The sequence below is a fragment of the Capsicum annuum genome, chromosome 1 (assembly GCF_002878395.1).
Source record: "Capsicum annuum cultivar UCD-10X-F1 chromosome 1, UCD10Xv1.1, whole genome shotgun sequence".
In the NCBI taxonomy this organism is placed as follows: Eukaryota; Viridiplantae; Streptophyta; class Magnoliopsida; order Solanales; family Solanaceae; genus Capsicum; species Capsicum annuum.
The window spans coordinates 46,046,168-46,065,437 of NC_061111.1; the positions used below are offsets into that span (position 1 = coordinate 46,046,168).

The 19,270-nt window shown below is 34.1% G+C and overlaps 1 protein-coding gene across 1 annotated transcript; it reads left to right on the forward strand.

The window, feature by feature from the left end:
- The first annotated feature begins 2,007 nt into the window (after nucleotides 1-2,007).
- LOC107845765 (26.5 kDa heat shock protein, mitochondrial-like) lies at nucleotides 2,008-10,471 on the forward strand. Its single transcript, XM_047410707.1, has 2 exons — nucleotides 2,008-2,145; nucleotides 10,007-10,471. The coding sequence occupies exons 1-2, from the start codon at nucleotides 2,008-2,010 to the stop codon at nucleotides 10,469-10,471; spliced, it is 603 nt and encodes a 200-aa protein (XP_047266663.1).
- Nucleotides 10,472-19,270: the final 8,799 nt, after the last annotated feature.

The window sequence follows — 19,270 nt, forward strand, 5'->3', positions numbered from 1 at the left end:
TGTGCCAACCATTGCAACAGATGGATAATCTATTGCGACAGATGATTGAAATCTTACATCAGATTACCTATCTGTTGTTTTGATTCTCTAAACCCGACTCCTAACAGATTAACCATCTACTGCAAATTATGCTACAGATGTGTAATTTGATATAACATACTATTAATACATATACCAATCATCTATTGCATAATATGTAACCCAACAAATTACCCGTCTTATGTAAATGGTACAACAGATTAGTAATTTGTTGCGACAACTGATTGATCTTTTGTATCATATTATCCATGTATTGCTCTAGTTCTCTGTACCCAACTAAAATGGATTTTAACCATGTACTGTAAACTATGTAACAAATAGGTAATCTGATGCAATATATTGTTAATCAGTTGCAGAAGTTGACTATTAAAATGTTAACCCAACTGTGAAAATTATTATATTATATGATTTAAATGTATTTGTCTTTTTTTCTAGGTTGTTCATCCATGGATCATGCCTACTGAAGAGGAGCCGTTGATGACTTTTTATATTACTCTAGGTCATGTTGATACTATAGCAGACCCAACTGTGGAGTTAATAAAGAAGGAATTGGCTGGAGCAACAACTATAAGAAGAGCAGTTAGGCAAAGTCAGCCTAATGTTGAGGCTCTTAATGACCAACCTACTAAGGCAGATCCGAGTGCTTCTTTTGGTGGAGTTGTTAGTGTTGGTGGCAGGCATACTGATGTTGCTACCACTCGTGATGATGAGCATGTTGATGCTCAAGAAAAATTAAATATGTTTGAAAACACCCCTTTTTAACCTTACACAGGTCCTTCTCACCTCTCTTCACCCTCGTGTTCTCATTGTGAATGCGAAGAGTGGAAGGACAGCCAGAATAAACTCTTTTAAAAAGTAGAGGCTATCTCTAAAGCTGTCGAGGAATTCAAATCCAAGAGGGTTGTCATACCATTCAATAAGTTGAGGGAGCGATACACTCTTACAGTGTTGGTTAGGAGAAAGAAAAGAGAAATAAGCGACGTACTCTCCTGTCGAAAATAAAAAATAATTGCAACTCCTCCCTCTTTAAAAGCTGTTGAAGTTCAGGGGCCATTCAAGAAGGTGGACATATACGCGGAACTTAGCGCCAAAGAGAATAGGGATCTGCGACAGACCAAGAATGCCAAGCCAGGTGCACCAGATTACCCCAGGCCTCCCTTTCTCCCCCAAGACTTCCAGACTATGACAAATATACATATGTGTTATGAGGACAAGGCAAGTTTACTTTTTCTAATCTATCTTTCCAATCTAATCTACCCTATGAAGAAGAAGCTACACAATAGATGTGAAATCTGTTTCAATATCTGGGTATTCTGGTGCAACTGGTAGTAGTTCTGTTGTAACTTACTATCCATCTGTTGTATAAGTTGTGTTGGATTATTGATTCAGAGAATTCTATGCAGCAAATGGACTATCTTTACAATTACTAACCTATTTAAAAATTATTTTCTTATATCACAACATGTTGACAAAATTCTCTGTCTCATGAGGAAAAGATAATTAACGTACTCGGAAGCTTATGACATTGTCGATAGGATAATGGACCTCGACTTCTGCAAGAAGTTGAAGGATAAGTGTGATTAACTCAATAATATTGCATTAGACTGTGGCGCGAGATTTGATTTCTTAGTTTATACGTTGGACTGGGATAAAGAAGAAATAATAAAATATATTAGAGGGGAGAGGCTAAATCCATATGGCAAGAGCTGGACCGAGGTAAAGAGGATTCTTGCAGTCAATAGCGTGAACGACATATATTATCGGGCTATTGAGATACTACTTGAGGAGGGAAAGATCAAAGTTTATGACTGCAATGAACCTCTCGTCGATGATGTTGATCTTTTTCTCATCGTGCAGCCACTGATGGGGCTGTTGCCTATTTTGTTGAGGGAGAGTAAACTGATGAATCATTTGCCAAAGGAAGTGTTGATGAAGAAATCATAGGATTTTGAAGGTCGAAACAAGGGCATGACCCTTCCAAAAAATGATGTCGGTTACGCGAGTGGCTCGCACGCTCTTGCGCACATCGAATGTTTGCTGACTGACACAGAAATGGTTGAGCCAACGATTTTTTTGTGTGACAATATTGTGGCAAACCTGCAAGAGGTCTGGGCTTATGGGGTACTAACTGGACACTTAGAGCCTGTGTATATAGAAGAGCCTGTGAAATAATAATTTTTATTTCAAGTCACACTTCACTTTACTTTAAATTACATGTACATGTAGTGACAATAATTTTTCTGATGAATGAAAGTTGAGTTTTTTTATAATATAATAGATTGTCAATCTGTTGTAAAATATATTCTATCTGTTCTGTCAGATAGTTTATCTATTATAATAGGTTGGTCATCTGTTGCATTATGCTGATGTTATTTCTATCTAATCTAAGTTTAATTTGTTGCAACAGCGGAAGGACCTGTTTGATAATTTCCAACAGATGACCTAAATTTACAATATATGCCTAAATCTGTTTGATATTTTGAAACAATTACACGCTTGAATATCTATGTGCTCGACAACACCAAACCAGTAGCAAATACACCACCATGAAAATTTTACCAATTAGGCTTGAAAAATCATTTGTCCAACACCACCAAACCAGTAGCAATAATGACAATAATGTAGTATCTTCTTGCTTGATTTTGTTTATCTTCAGAAGCCTTGACTTTCTTCAATAAACCTCAGATTACACGATTTACTTATGAAGGGTGTCGTTCTTTATACCAATTAAAGTAATCGCATCCACCCAATTTCTATAAAAACAAGAATACAATTACAAAATAATTAGAAGTCAATAATTAATCAACTAATTAAATAAAAGAATATTATCTTTGAAATTTTACAAGTAAAAAATCTACGACCTGGATTTTGTTGAGTCCAAAAAGTCTTCAATAGAGCTTCATGACCGCACTTACAATATCAAAAATTGTATTCACAAAAAACAGTGGAAGATGCACTTGACATTATCAAGCTCAGTTGGAAAAAATAAAAAAAATAAAGAAAAGAAAGACCAAATGCAAATAATTTGAAGAATTTGGATAGATAAAAAAAAGATGACGACAAAGAAGAAGATTTAAAAATTTAGGGTTAAATTTTAAGAAGAAGATGAATATATAACACGTTGGGAGAAAAATAATCGTTGGAGGCAAAATCAAACGCCAAGTCACCGAAAAATGCCAACCAGACACATTTGTGCCTATTTTATTTTTTGTGTTTAAAATAAACATTATCTACTTAATGCCTATTTAATTTTAGGTGTTTGAACTGAACACTGTCGATGGATTCTGCCTTTTTTATTTCAATTCACTTTCACTTTTTTACATGTAGTGACAATTTTTGTATGTCCAATGAAAATTGAATTTTTATAATGCAACATATTCTCCATCCGTTGTAATAGATATTCTACCTATTCTAACATATAGTTTATCTATTGCAATAGGTCGGTCATCAGTTGCATTATGTCGGTGTTTTGTGTTTCTATCTGTTGCAATAGTGGGAAGACCTGCTTGATAAATTCTAACAGATTACCTACCTGTTGCAACATATGTCAAATCTATTCGATATTTTACAACAGATGTTTCGTTCGTTGCAACAGATACATTATCAGTTGCAATATTTGAATCTAGTATTCCATTTCAATTAATAAGTTTAAATCTAAGGAAAAATAAAATTCATAGATAAAATAAAATAAATTGAAGCCTTAAGAAATTCGCTGAAATAAAATCAAAGAATAAGTGAAATGTAAAAAAATTATTATGGGTACAGATCTCAATAAATACATCAATAATTTAAGTATTGATGCCAAGGATTCCTAAGGAGGGGTGAGGTTATTACTTTGACAGACTCAACTCAAGATATTAAGATCTACTCAATATGGACAAGTTGTTCTTCATCTGGTGTTATGAAATTTGGCTTTGCTCGTCGTGGATCTTTATTCTCGCTTACGTATGATTTCTGCGCTTTCTGTTCTCTGTATTTCCATAAAAAAAGTATAGTAGTATATTGTCAATGCTATTCAGCAGTAGCTTCTACATCCACCTGAAAAGCTAGAATTGATCAATGCTAATCACGGAGATACAATAAAATGGAAAAAGATAACTCATCTGTTCTAGCAAATCAAACAGGTCTTCCTCCTATTTTAAATTGTCCCAAATATATTATATTTTTGTTGCAACAATGAATCAAATGTTGGGTTAAATTTCTACATGAGGAAGACCTATATGATAATTTTTAACGGATGAGCCATCTGTTGCAACATATGACTCATCTATTACAGCAGATAGGTCATCTGTTGGTACAAATAAAAGCGATACGAAGAGCTATTTGATTTACTAAAATAGACGAGACATATGTCGCAACAGGTATTTTACCTGGTGCAACAAGTTAGTCAACTGTTGCAACAGATGTATATATCTGGTTGATAATTTTTAGTAGATGTGTCATCAGTTGAAACAGAAATATGTCTGTTTGTTAGTTGGAAGACATATATATTCACTTTATTCAACTTGTGCTGCGCTTCTTTGGACATTCATGCTTAGTGCAACACACGGACAGAGGAGTTACAATTTTGCTCTTTTGGATGCTTGATAATGCCTTGGAAGTCACTTTCCTTCTCCTCTTAGGCTTAATCTCTAATGGAGTGGATGGAAATAAAATCCTCTTTGATAGAATGACACCCCTTTTAGATGTCAATTTCTTTACAGAAGCAGTTAATGCATTAATAACATTAATCTCTACATCATGTTTCGTCTTACAGTCTTGACATTTACATGCAAAACATTCACTGGGAGAGGCAAAATCTATATAACCAGTATGATCATACTCATAATAGTTTGTTCTAAATACTGTAAGAGGAGTATCATTAGCACCAATAGCAGCACCACTACCACTACCACCAGCTCCATCACCACTAAGTCCATCAACAATAACAAGCCCACGCTCCAAAATTATTTTTGTTGTAATGGTTGTTGCTTCAATCAATTCCATTTTTATTCTGTCAATGACCTTAGGGTCCGATAAAGTTTGCATAGACCATAAGTAAGAAAAAATGGCATTTTCAACTCTCGATTGATCGAAACTAGTGACGGATGCACAATCTAACATAAATCATTACTTATATTAGAATGATGATTAGATCATTCAAAAAAATCATTAATTAAAATAAAAAATTAATTATAATTATACTTACTGCATCCTTTGGGGGGTTGAAGAGATTAAGAAATTTTGTATTTTTATCAGTTTTAGCTGACAACCATCTCAAGATTCTTGTACAAGAAACTTCTTTCTGGTAGTTCACTTGTTGTCTCAAATGAGGAATGGTTTTAAATTTCCAAACCTATAAAATAATACCAATAAATCAAAACCATTATTGAGTAAAAAAAATGAATGATATCATAATAAAATATATATATATATATATATATTTACCATGAAAGCTTATGAAAAGGTATATAAGTTGACTGTCTTTGGCGCTAACAGAGTCAACAAATATTGGACAGTCATTTTGAAACTTTCATAACCCCAAGGATAGTTGTTAAACGTCTAAAGATCCTCGGTGATCTTTATTAAACCAGTGCTTATGTTGTTGTTAACGTCTCTTGACCAAAGAATATTATGTACAAACCAAACCAAGCACAATGACTGCTTGTGCTTCTTTGAAAGTTCTTTACCTTCCAAAGCTTCTATCAAATTTTTATTTCTAAAGCTTGGATCAACAATGGATACCAGTTCATCACGATCACCCGACTTGCCTTTGCCTTTTTTTGGTATGCGGGGTACTTTTTTGGGTTAGAATATAGGTATAACTTGAGAAGGAGGATAACATTTTCTCTAGTAACTATGACAAACTCCTTCCAACCTAAATAAACATGCATGCCATAGTAATTTATTCACACCTCATCCATCTTATCTTTGTTTTCATACATAAACCTACGCTTGAGAAGTTCATATACTATTTTCATTTGGAAACGAGCATTGTTGTCCTCCGGCAAATCAAGATATTTCCCAAAGCAGTTGTCCTTGAAATAAGCATCTAATTTTTGTTCTCAAAGTATTTTTCTGAAGGCATCGAAAGATTTTCTCATGGCTGACTTAACCACGAAATCACCCATTAAATCTGTGGCACCATCGCACTGCATTCTCACAGGATAATGATCAATGCTGAAGGTTTTGACCAACTTTTCGATGGAAGGGTTATTAGCATTTGGATCGATCTTTTGAAATATTCTTCCTCCCCGTGTTCATCATATTCTGCTCATGATTGAGATAAGCTTGTAAAGCAACCTCATAGAGTGGTGGATGTAGCCTAGCTGCTTTACTTGTTTCTTTACTTGGACTTGATTCGGCTTTTTTCCTTTTGAGAGCCATATTATCTAAAATTAATAGGAACATAAAAAATATATTATAATTGATCAATGCATCGTTAAAAAAGGATAACGGTAAATCTAATAAGCAAAATAGTAACATAATAATTCCAACAGATCACTTATCTGTTGCACCAGGTAGTACATCCGTTGCAGTATATAACAAACCTATTGTAGCGAATGAATAATCTATCGCAATAATACAAAATGTATCACTCATCTTTTAAGACAGATGAATGTTTGTTCAACATATCATACATTATTGCAACATGAGTGATCTGTTGGAACAGTTAAATAACCTATTACAACAGATGAGTAATCTGTTGCAACAATACAAAATATATCACTCATCAGTTGAAAAAATAAATGGTTTATACAGCAGATCACACATCTATTGCAACATCATCTGTTGCAATCTATGAGTGATCTATTGGAATAGTTAAATAACATGTAGCAATGACTGAGTAATCTTTTACAATAATACAAAATATATCACTCATCTGTTGAGAAAGATGAATGGTCTATGCAACAGATCATACATCTGTTGCAACATATGAGTGATCTGTCGGAACAGTTAACTAACTTGCAGCAACGACTGAGTAATCTGTTACGGCAATACAAAATATATCATTCATCCATTGAGAAAGATGAATGGTCTGTGCAACAGGTCACACATCTGTTGCAACACATGAGTGATCTGTTGGAACAGTTATCAACAGTCAATACTATTTAGATTTCTTCCAACATTGGATCGTCTATCGCGGCAGATGAATGATCAATTGGAAAAATCATGTCTTGAACATGTCCTGTTAGAAGAGTTGATAGGATTTTATCCAACAGGAGGTTCATCCGTTACATCAAATCATTAATCTTTTGGTTCTTCCGTTGCATTAGATGGTTAATTAGTTACATCAGATTTTTTATCTGATGCTTAATCTGTTGCAATATATGGTTAATCTGCTGCATCAGATAGTTAAATTATTGCATCATATGCTAAATCTATTGCATCAGATGATCAATCTGTTGCATCAAAATTGTAATCTAATAGTTCCTCTAGTGCATCAGATGGTTGATCTGTTGAATCATCTGATAAATCTGTTGCATCAGATTGTTAATATATTGCACCAGATGGATAATCTGTTGGATAAAATAAAAAACAGTAGCATGATCTTGTTCAACAGAAAAACAACAATATCACCATTTTTACCAAGAACAAGAACAAATCAACCCAAATCATTGTTTTTTTTTATAAACACAAACAACAAAAATCAAACTTTAAAAAAATGCAATAAACAATAAAAAATCATAATTCACTTTGAAAAGAGAAGAGAAGAAATACCATAAATTAGGATTTTGTTCAGACCATATTTCAAATTAAAGCAATAAATATTGAAATTGTTAACCAATACTATAAGAGAAGTTGGCTCAAGTTCCTCATTTTCTTCAAAACTAAAAAGTCAATAAATTTCTATCTGTGAAAGAAGAAAATGAACGATGATAAATTTGAAGCTGTTGTGACCGAAAAGCAAGACTGTCACATCGATTGAAGGTTGAAGAATTCAAAGCTATTATGGCCGGAGAGCAAGGCTGTCACGTCGATTGAAGGTTGAAGTCGAAAAGAAACTCGAAGCCCAACTATTTATCGTTGGATGTTGAAGTCGCCGAGGATTGAAAGGAGAAATTTGCAGAACTATTGGTTGGGAGAGAGTTGAAAGAAGCTGTCGAGAGAGGAGAGAGACTGGTTGATTTGGATTGAAGAGGAATGTGGGTTGGGTTGATTTGTATTTTTGAAAAGATTAGAAAGTTTTAAAAATATTAATCAAGTCCACAATTAATTTAATCAAGTTTCCTAATGATGTTTGATCCTTTAAGTTGGTCAATGTCATCAATCCTTCATTCAAGACTTAAAAGACACTTTTCCTTCAATTTTCTCATATCTCTTACCATATTCTCAAGATACATACCTTACCTAATCTTATTGGGTAAAAGTCGTCTTTATTAGAGAATATTTTATAGTGTAATATGATATTTATTCTTTTCATTTCATTTTATGTGTCGTTACTTTTTTATTCATTCAAAAAAAAAAATCATATTTTCTTATTTTTATAACTATTTAAATGTATAATTCTATTTTTATTTTTATTAGTTTCACTTAATTAAAGATGGTAGTAGTATATTTTTTAATAAAAAATAATTTGATAAAAAATATTAAATTTTTTCTTAATTCTTAAATTCCGTGTTCAGTTAAATTATGACATAAAATGAAATGGAGGGAGTATGATAAATAAAAAATTATAATTTTTTAAAAAATTTATAAATTAAATAATTATTTTTAGTATTGGATAAAAGTAAATCGAACCGAAGAGAGTTGCTCTATTTATGCATCTGCCCCACTAAAATTAAAATTAATGTGGGGGCACAAAGCCGTGGCCAAAGATTGGCAGAGAAATCACCATAAATATTTCCCTATCTATATGATATGAATAAGTTTAAATTAGTTTGTTAACTATATAACTAGTTGCGAAATACCGTGCAAGCACGGGCCCAACAATATAAAGTTTGATAATAAAAATATTTTTTGAAATATTTTTTAAAAAGTATAATACTAATTTCTTTCTTATATAATTTGAATTTGAAATTTAAAATTTGAAAAATATCCAAAATTTTATCGTCGCTTCTTTCACTGTTAGTGTATTTTTCTTTTTCAAATTTTAAGGTAATTTTTGTGATAGTTATAAAAATGACTTTTAGATTATATTCATGATATTTAAGTAAAGTACATTCAAATAATTAATTTTATTATTTGTATAAGTTATATAACAAAATATAACTTCAACTTCAAAATTTTCAAATAAAGTTAAAATATATTCGTAATAATATGCCGTAACTTGTATATGTGATCTAATTTATCTCATTATGTGATTATATATTTTGAAATATTATTCTTTTAGATTAAATTTAATTATATATTTTGAATAAATAAGTCAAAATTGAATAATTTTTCTGATTTTTTGAAAGATAAAGCTATGAATCATATTTTAAAAAACACATTCAAATTTTAACTCCAACTCCATCTTTTAAAAAAATTTATAAAGCGAAAAAGAATTTTAATTTTACTATCTAATTTCAAAAAAAATAAAATTATGAAGGAATAAAAAGTAAGGCAAATATATAAAACATTTTAATTAATTGGTGTTGTGGTCCCAAATTTTTACTTACTAATATTATAATAAGCCCAACATTTAAATGCATTGATTTGTGGATCCTACTTATGGGAGCAACTTCCAATAAAATACCCTAAAAAAAATAATAAGCCTCATTGATTTGTGGGTGCCACTGATGGGTTCTTTAAGTTTTAAAAATTACGTAAAAGGGACAAAAAAATTTCAGTTTTTTTTTAAATATGTTTGCTCCAATGACTAAAAAGATCGTCTGAACAATTACGAAAGTTGTCTTAATAACTTTGCAAAGTTTTTGGATAACTTTGATAATTGTTGGGACCATTAATGCAGTTGTCGAACAACTGTCCCAATTGTTTAAGCAATTTTATCTGTTTTAACTTAATAATATTGTGGGATTCACTTGTCATCTTTATTTAATTAAAGACTTCAGATGATCTTTCAGCTCATTTTTCTGTTGTGGTTGTTGGGACAAAAAATTTACATTCAGGACTTAACAGTGCATTGTTACAAGCCACGGAGAATATCAACAGGTTATTTGAGAACCTAAACATGAATCCCTCCCAATTAATGGGAAGGTGTAAGGAGGATGATAAGAGCTACAGAATCCGGTACGATGTGCCAGGGCTAGGCAAGGAGGACGAGAAGATTATGGTGGAGGATGGGATTCTGACAATAAAAGGTGAGCACAAGGAAGAGAAAGAAGGGTCAGATGACGATGACGAGTCCTGGTCATCAATAAGCTATGGTTACTATAACAACAACATTCTGTTGCCTGAAGATGCCAAGGCTGATGAGATTAAAGCTATAGTGAAAGATGGTGTTTTGACAATCACTATTCCTAAAAGTAAGAGGCCTAAGAAAGATGTCAAGGAAATTCAAGTTATGTGAGTCCCTGTGAAATATGTCGTAAGTGTGTACTTGTATATCAAGTTGCTCTATAATAAATATGTTAAGTTCTTAGTTTTGATGATTAACAAATTGTATATTGAGACTTGTTTCTTGAAAATTTTATGATGACAAAGTTGCTGCCACTTAGGAAATAGGTTCGACTCACCTGTACCCACTGCAACTCTGCAAAGCACTCTTGAGTTTCAAGTGGTTGTGACAAGGGTGGTTTTGCTTTGTTCTTTATTCTTTTTTCATTTTAATCCGACAAAAGAACCATGAAAAATCTTGTTAGACGAAATAAACATTTGGATCGAGATAAATATTTGGGAAGCAGCAAACAAGACCATGGGCCAGCTTAGAATTAGAATTGAAGGTTCCTTATTTTTTAGCTTAGAAGATAAGTTTCTTTTATCCTAGTATATTTAGTCTTTGTTTAGTTTAGAAGAGAAGATTCTTTAGCTTGTATAAATAAAGATGATTAGCAAGGAATATACAGATAGCGAAAATTTTCATATACTGTGTCTTGTTTCCTAACATGGTATCAGAGAGGTAGGTCCTTGCATACAAATCATTTTCTCGATTATCAATTTCCTTCATTTGACCTATCTCTATAATAGCAGATGGAGTCACTACTTCTTCAGCATCTTCTGGTTCTACCATCAAACCTCCACCAACTATGGATCCCGCTCATGTTTATTATCTTCACTCTTCGGATTCACCTGGAATGCGCTTGGTTAACAGTCTATTTGATGGAAAAGGTTATCAAGCATGGAAGAGATCAGTGATTGTCGGCCAAGAACAAGCTTGGTTTTATCACTAGTGTTGATGCTTCACCAGATTCTCAGTCCCCAAATTTGCAATTTTGGAACAAATACAATGGTATGATAATCTCTTGGCTTCTCAACTCTCTGTCCAAGGATATAGCTGACAGTGTTATCTACTCCAGGACTGCCAAAGATTTATGGCTCAGCCTAGAGCATAGATTTAGGCAGGAGGAACTAAACGAATTAGTTCAAGGTAATAATGATATTGCAGGATACTTTAATAAGCTCAAAAGATTGTGGGATGAACTTGAATCCCTAAATTCTGAAATAAAATGCAGTTGTGTGTGCACTTGTGAAGGAAAATTGAAATTAGAGAAGTCTTTAGAAGATGAGAAACTTATACAATTCTTGATAGGTCTGAATGATGTCTATGCTCGGGCAAGAGGAAATATTTTAATAATGAATCCTCTACCTAATATAAATGTCGCTTATTCATTAGTTTTACAAGATGAGAATCAAAGAGAGACTTATATGAGTCCATTGGTGCCAGCTGACTCTTCCTCTTTTATGGTAAGCAACACAAATCAGTATAAGTTTGCTAGGAAAGTTCAGAAATCCCTAAATCCTATGCCAAATTATCCAAGAATGAACAACTTTCCACAGCAACCAAAATTCACAAAGACAAACCAACAGGGCCAGAAGTTTAAGGTTAAGAAAAAGTATAATCCTAATGTGTCTTGTGATTAATGTGGTAAGACAGGTCATGTGATGATTGCTTTAGGTTACATAGTTTTCCTGAAGATCTTCAGTTCACCAACAAAGGAAATTAGCTATAAGTCCGAGGAATAATGTGACAACAGTGGAAGAAAGTGAGAATGAAAACACAATTGACATAGATCTCATTAATCAACACATGACCAAGGAACAATTTAAGTACTTCATTCAGCTGGCAAATCAAAAATCCACTAAAGGAATAAGCATGAACAAATCAACTAAAAGTAATGTCAATGCAATGGCTGGTACTATTCTCATATACTCAGGGTCTTGTTTTTCAGTTCTTAATACTAGTACTGTCATGACCCGAACCAGGCCCTGGCCATGACGAGCATTCCAAGCCATGAAGGCCCGAGAGCCCTTCTACATCTGGTAGTCATACACAACATCCATATAATAAAAGAAAGATGTGGAATATAAGTCATTATGAAAACATGGTCATACCTTGAGTTCAATTTAATAATAAAGAAAGAAATCCAACAACATCTGATTCAGTCAGCAAAATCTCTAGTACATAAGAAGATAACAACTGTCTTAAACTGGGACAAGGCCCCCAGTGGACCTAAACCAAAATAAATAACAAGTATCTGAAAGAAATAGGCCTTCTGGAATAAAGAAGGATCACCAACTGCGTATTTCAGTTTTGCCTGAAAACTCTATGGCTTAGCAGGACCTCTAGACTGAGCCTCAGACCCTGAAATATAGGGGGTCAATACAATTGTACTGGTCCGCAGAGTAATCCAAAAATAAAATACAACTTTTATACAACATAGGTGAGAGTTATTGTAAAACACATCAACACAAAAGTCATTTGGAAACACATGGGCATAGTATAATGAGTTTTCAAACAATACTGCAACACTATTAAGCTAGATGGTACACCCTACAATTTCACATTTTCCACTGACTACTAAATCTTGGTTCCCGCCAAGATTGGAGTGATCGTGAGGGAAGAGCACACAAGATCACACAACAGGGTGCCACAACCCCAATCAAGTTATTATGTCATAGTTGGGCTCAAGATCACAAAGCAGGGCTCCAAACCATAAGTCCCTATTTGGGAGGACAAAGTACTAGGTACACAAGATCACATAGCAGGGTACCAAATTCTCGTGTCAGAAAATCATGATTTCCAGCATAGAGTCATCTGACTCGTTCTTTCTTCGGTTAACCATCTAACTCATATCCGTCAAGCTTTAAGTTTGATGTAAGGAAAATCATGTGTCATTCTTAAAACCTTCTTTTCTTCATTTCGTTCGAGGCAATTCTTCTGCACTTTTTATGCAAGTCATTATATGAACACCAACAAGACTCCCATACAACAAACACATGCATATAGATTCCCCCAAACGTAATTATCCAATAAACTTCATCATTTATAAAGTAGTACAACATTAGCCAAACACAATTTTTATGATAAGAAGGACTTTTAAAAAACTCATGCTCTCAATAGTTTAACATTAATATCCCATGGGGCACATAAATCTCGTCATGGGGATTAAAGATTCACAACTCATGTTCATAACACTTTTCAAAATTTAGATCACATGTCCATAATTCAACAATCATGACTTATAAGAAAACAACCCCATGATCTTTCTCTTCTCAAAACCATATCATAATGCATGCTTTTTGTGTTAAAATGAAACCCCATTTAAATCTCATAAGTACTTAAGAAATTATTAAAATACTTATTTAAAATTCGTATCAAAATAATTTCCATGAAATTAGGACGACCCTATGTACCTTAGTGATGACGAAATTGTGAAAAGATTGGACCTTTAAGCTTGAATTCCTTGATTTCTTGTAAAAAGCACTTGAATCTTGTTCTTGGGAATGGAAGAGGGCTTTGGATTGTAACTTGGATGATTTAGGGCTTAAGGATTGTAAATAATGTGTTTAAAAATCCTTTATAACGATTTGGAGTAATTAGGGATGGTTTAGGGGTGTGAAATGACTTCAACACCCTTGATATAAGTCAAAACGTAGTTTTTTTGGCACTTGGCAATGACTTGGCGGCGCCCAGTCTATCGCACAAGCCAGGGTGGGCGACACCTTGTCAATCGCCTAAGTTTGGTTGGGCGGCACCTAACCAATCGTACACCCTTACTGCCTGTCACAAAAATGAGCATAACTTTTTGCTCGGGTGTTGGATTAATGCGAAATTGGTATCATTGGAAAGATTTTCAAAGACCTTTCATTTGATATATAGTAGGACCTCTAATTCAATATATTCAAAAAGTTATTATCGATTGAAGTTGACCCAAGTTTCAATGCTCACTCAAACTCGAACGATAGGAAAGTTTCCAACTCGTCCTTGGGTTAAGGGACCTCTATGATCTCAATTCATGCTCAAATAGATTATCACACTGCATAATTGATTAACATACTATATTTGCATCAGATTTATGGCTTTTGGAACCTTTACGCTAAGGAATGACGGTTTACGTCCTAGCCCAAAATGCGGGGTGTTACATTATCTCCCCCTTGGGATCATTCGTCCCTGAATGATGGGTATGGACTTCTTGAAACTCTAAAAGTGTAGAATAAAGAACGTAATATTGAATTCAGACATCTTTCCTCAACAAAAAAATATGCAAAGGCATCACACGATCTTCATGATAACTTCTAGGAAAATGGGTAAGCACAAAAACCGAGATAGAAAAACTTGACATCAACATGAATCTTGGCATGTATTTTATGGCACATAATCAAAACATTGTAAAACATAACTTTTTCTAAGAGTCCTCGGCCTGATTAAGATTGGTATAAGAGATGAGATAAGCTTCTCGAGGAACATATGAATATTAGCATTCTCCATCTTACAAGATACCACGAAAAGACTTAAACTTAGCAACACTACTTATCAATACCCCAACATTAATCAACATACCTAATCATTTCCAACTTAAAATTCTCCCGTAACACATCTAACCACAAGAATTTGTGTCCCATCGTATAATACTTCTATGTTGAAGCCTAACTCAGAGGAAAGAAGTGCTAATTTAAACTACGGGACCCTGTACTCTACATCACATTAAGAAATCATCTCATCTCATCACTATAATCCAACAACCTCAATTCTTAATTCAAAGAATACTAAACGCATGGCACATTGGTTTGTGTTTTCATCAATCACAAAATTTCAGCGTACCACTACTACACCCACTTCATGGACATCTCCACTTAGACCTGAAAATTCAATCATTTTCACTAAGATTCTTGCCATATACTTCCCTTCTAACTATTTCACGTAAGGAATATTCATCTTCTTCCTTCCTCTGCTCTTTTAACCTTAGCTCAAGAAATTGCATCAAAAATTTTCACCTACAACGACATCTACTCCACCACCTAACACACTTCTACGGTTCCACAACCATCATCATACTAGCATACAGAGGGTCATTAAAGGATTTGAGCAAGATCATCACGAAAGGGAGTAACACAATTCAATTATGACATATACTTATTGCCAAACTCAAGGTGGGACATGAGTTGAAGATACGGTACAATCACAGAGTGTTTCATATATCAAGTGTTTGGATCACAAGTGGAGAGTCATTTTGGCATAAACTCAACATAGCATGAGTTCTTAGGACAAACACAGTGAGAAACATGAGAGCTTACATCATGAGTCTTATAACATGAGCGTGGAGTTCATGAAGTCGACGATTTAGGCAAGGACTTCTACTCGAAGCTACCGCTTTCCATTTTCAGAACTGAAATAGTCATGACTTCGCACAACATTATTATTTTGGTGAATCCCGACATAAAATGAATCGTTAACATACGAAAACATAGTTTCTTAGAACCAATCATGATTTGGGATACAAATTTATTGTTCATGAGCGACATAACATAGGGCTTGGATACTTAGAATACTGGATCATCGAGGGACATTATTTCTTATTAACATGTCATGAGTTACATAGAGTGATCAAACATAGGTAGGACTTGGATATATAACATAAGGCATTAGCAGAGTGACCTCGTAGACTGAGTAGGAGGAGTTTGCTTGAATTGTAATAGATTTATCATGAATTTTACTTGAAACTTGACACCATAAGAAGATTTGAGAACTACTTTAACTCATCATCTCCCCCTTAGATCAAAGTCATAATCCTAGACTTGCAGACATAACCTCTCATCAAATATATATCCAAAACTCTCAACATAAGAGATATACCACCATACACATTACTGTTGATCTCTACCGGATAAACTATACTCTGTAGGTCTTGTTCTCCCGAAATACTACTCTTACTTTTTCTAGGCTCTACAGTCATCACCTTACAACCCATACTCAGGTAAACAAGATGCGCCAACCATTCGAGGAACATGGAGACTAGTTGAAGTACTGAGCCTCCTGATATCCACACACCTAATCACAAAGGGGTACCAACATACACATGAACACAAACTCCTCTCCATAGATTTTTACAAGAACACTAAATTCATTCTTATTCTAGAGCATACCCTTCAGGTGCACTAATCCTAACATCCTTCAAACCCCAACATATATTTATGGCTAACATTATCATGGGCATAGACAACCACGCTTCTAGGCACACAACACTTCATCTTCAACCCCTTAGAATACTTTAAGCATTACACCTCTAATCACATAACTTGCATCTTAACAAAATTTGTTAAACTATACCAAAGGCGCATATTGCCCACTCATATTTTCTCAATTCAACTCTAAATAACTCCATACAGCAACTCCCTAAACTTCTCCATACCACAATTTCAAGAACACAAACTAGGTACGCAAAACACTTATACACATAAATGCTAAACTTTCCCTTTTTAAATATACTCTAAAGGCATTGCTTTCCCAGAACGCTACTCTTAATTTTTTTTTGCTATACTCTATCATCATTAACTTACAACTCGTAGTCCCATGGGCATTCACAACCCCACTCCTTATCATATAAAAATCAACTCTCCACTACTTAACCTTCTAACGTTAGATTATTAATCACATAACTTATATCATAAAATCTTACCTAATGCCATACTACCAAAGGGGGTGCAACTCACTCTTATATACTTACGCCCTTATCCACTTAATGACTCACCCACCATTTATCATTTTAACACTAGTCCTTATATATACATATACCTCACAATTAGCACTTAAACTTTTCATAAATTATCAATCTAGGCTCTCTCACAAATCACATCAAGCCTACTAATTCATTCCCATAAAACATACATCATTAACCTTAAGCTACTATTCTTACCACCACATTCTACATCTAAAGTTCAGGCCTATAGTCTAGCAACAATCACGTACCACCGATGAAACATGCAACATATTATATTATTCCATCAAATTGGGAAGTCAACCTAAAATACTTCATTTCATTTAACTACTACCTACCATCACGTTCCCTCTACGACACTACTACTATACCTCAAAATCTACTACATACCTTCTCACATGTAGTTCTAGTTTACAACTACTAAAATAAAGACAATAAAAAAAAGGGGGGAGTGTCATAATTGTGATAGTCGATCCTAATCTTATAACAGAACCCAATACGGTCTTATCAGCATATTCTACCTTCTCACATTGGAGTTACCTACCCATGTATAAATCACAAATACCTTCAATATTCCATATACAAAAATGATTCTATACTTATAACTTATTGGCAAATCTAACCGTTTCCATTCACAGCCTATAAGAGATTTTTATAACCACCATAACTATCTACTCTAGGATCCTTTTTTTTGAATAAATAATAATCAAAGCCAAACAATTTCCCCGCAGACTACCATACAATCTATAATTATTTTACTACATTAGTCTATCACTATAAAATGACAAACCACTCCTCAATCCACAATTATACAACTAAACTAACTTTATATGCAAAAGTACCCCTCATTCAGGCTCTTAAGCTTGTTTTATATCACCAATTTCTGAATCATCTCACTACCAATAGGTCATGACACTTTAATATACACTACTTCTCGGGTGGAAAATAAGTTCCAACATTCTACTACACATTATTCCACTTATGCATAACATCTGCAATAAGGATTTTTAAAGGGACTGAAAACACTTCATACCTCAGGCTCAGACGCACGATTGATGTCGATAAAGGTATAAGCTTGAATCAATACACTTTATATCACTCATGGGCTCCTCTCAAGTCCTTGTGAAATTTCATAATCGTATATGACTAAATCAGAAAAGACCACACCATTTAGATTCTAAGCTTATGCACTTGAATCACCTCAATAATGAGACATATCTAAGAACATCAGAGTAAGGAAATAATCAGGATAACTTTGCTTTCGTATGGATAACACCATAGCACGAACTAGAGTATGACAAAGGAACATTCTAACTCTATAGCACGAACTAGAACATGAAGAAAGAGAAACATTCCTAAACGCCTTGTAACCCCCTACTTATAAGTGTGGCGCGCTACACACCTATAAATAGGACTCTACCCCACGCGATTTCACAAATATCTTGGGATTATGAACCATGCTTTAATACCAAGATTGTCACAACCTGAACCAGGCCCTGGCCATGATGAGCATCCCGAGCCATGGAGGCCTGAGCGCCCTTCTACATCTGGTAGTCATACACAACATCTCTATAGTAAAAAGAAGATATATAATAGAAGTCATTACGAAAATATGGCCATACCCTGAGTTCAATTTAATAATAAAAAAAGAAATCCAACAACATATAATTCAGTCTGTGAAATCTTTAGTACATACGAAGATAACAACTATCTAAAACTGGGACAAGGCCCTCAGTGGACCTAACCCAAAAAAATAACAAGTATCTGAAAGAAATAGGCCTTCGAGAATAAAGAAGGTTCACCAACTGCGCACTTCAGTTCTGCTCGAAAACTCTACGGCTTAGAAGGACCTCTAGACTGAGCCTCAAACCCTGAAATATAGGGGGTCAATACAATTGTACTGGTCCGCAGAGTAATCCAAAAATAAAATACAACTTTTATACAACATAGGTGAGAGCTATTGTAAAACACGTTAACACAAAAATCATTTGGAAACACATGGGTATAGTATAATGAGTTTTCAAACAATACTGCAGCACTATTAAGCTAGATGGTATACCCTTCAATTTCATATTTTCCATCGACTATAAAATCTCGGTTGCCGCCAAGATTGGAGTGCTAGTGAGGAAAGAGCACAAAATAGCATGCCACAACCCCAACCAAGTCATTATGTCGTGGTTGGGCTCAAGATCACAAAGTATGGCTCCAAACCA